Raw genomic sequence first — 1,217 nt, 5'->3', positions numbered from 1 at the left:
GCACCTTAGTCCTCAAACTGACATCTTTGTTCTGAACACATTTCAGAAGACTTTTGCAGATTTGCCTACTACAATACGTCACTTGATTTCTTGACTGCTTCTATTGATTGTGGATCCAAGCAAATTAAAGTCTTTGACAACTTCAATCTTTTCTCCATTTATCATGATGTTATTTATTGGTCCAGTTGTGAGGATATTTGCTTTCTTTACACCGAGGTGCAATCAATACTGAAGGCTGTAGTCTTTGACCTTCTTTGCACTGAGGTAAAATCCATACTGAAGGCTATCGTCTTTGATGTTCATCAGTAAGTATTTTAAGTACTCTTTGCTTTCAGCAAGCAAGGTTGTATCATGTAATTATCAGTACATCTTGATTGCATATTTAATCCTAAAACTACAGACTGAAGAATTTGGTAGAATTCTTCAATTTCATCATCAGTGGCTTTACTGGTTGGGTGAGGTGCACCTGGTCTTCCAACTGACATCAAGGTAGTGGGAGTATACAATAATGGTCGGGGTAAAAGTATTTCTTTTTTTGTTGCATCATTTTTGAGATCTTTTTCATGTTATGAGTTCAGATGAATTTTTTTCAAATTTAATGTACTGAATCAGTATTGGCGGAAACCCTATACAGGGTCACTATGGGTTGGAAGTAACTCGGCTGCACTTAACAACATTAGTATTGGAGTCCTGATGTGGAAAAGTATTGGTCTGCTAGCCACAAGGATGCCAGGTGAAATCCACCAGCTGCTCCTTGGATACCCCACACAGGGTTGTTTTGAGTTGGAATTGACTCCATAGCACTTAACAACACATCTTATTATTAAACTGTTTGTAGTCAATAAAACATGCTTTCAATGACTTTTAAAACTTTTCTATTACATTGACAAAAGAGTTTTATACACATAAAAATACTTACATCTTGAAAAACTGGCTCCCATTGCTCTCTTGGCCCAATTGCATCTGAACGCCCAACAACAAGTCCATCTGAATTTATACCAAGGTATTTTCCATAGCCAGATTTCAGGGCAATTCTTCAAAATAATGAAATAGACAAATGTTAAAGAGAAAAGACAGTTCAATATGGAAGATTAAAATAGTACACACATACACATGATTTCTTTATAGTAAGATTTTTTTATTCTAATAAAGTATAATTAGAACAAGGAAAAAAGTTTAAAATAAACATTTGATGTGGTTTGAGGTATCTCGAAATA

General features: G+C 35.0%; 1 protein-coding gene across 1 annotated transcript in view; it reads right to left on the bottom strand.

The window, feature by feature from the left end:
* Window positions 1-1,217, bottom strand: part of FRG1 (FSHD region gene 1) — a 33,274-nt gene that overhangs the window by 15,204 nt on the left and 16,853 nt on the right. Inside the window, exon 5 of the mRNA XM_006834458.1 lies at window positions 920-1,034. Within this exon, the coding sequence (XP_006834521.1) occupies window positions 920-1,034 (115 nt within the window). The remainder of the gene's footprint in view (window positions 1-919; window positions 1,035-1,217) is intronic.

The sequence above is a fragment of the Chrysochloris asiatica genome, unplaced genomic scaffold, assembly GCF_000296735.1.
Source record: "Chrysochloris asiatica unplaced genomic scaffold, ChrAsi1.0 scaffold00011, whole genome shotgun sequence".
NCBI classification, from domain to species: domain Eukaryota; kingdom Metazoa; phylum Chordata; class Mammalia; order Afrosoricida; family Chrysochloridae; genus Chrysochloris; species Chrysochloris asiatica.
The sequence above is the reverse complement of the archived record's forward strand: the minus strand, read 5'-3'. Positions and strand labels throughout refer to the sequence as shown.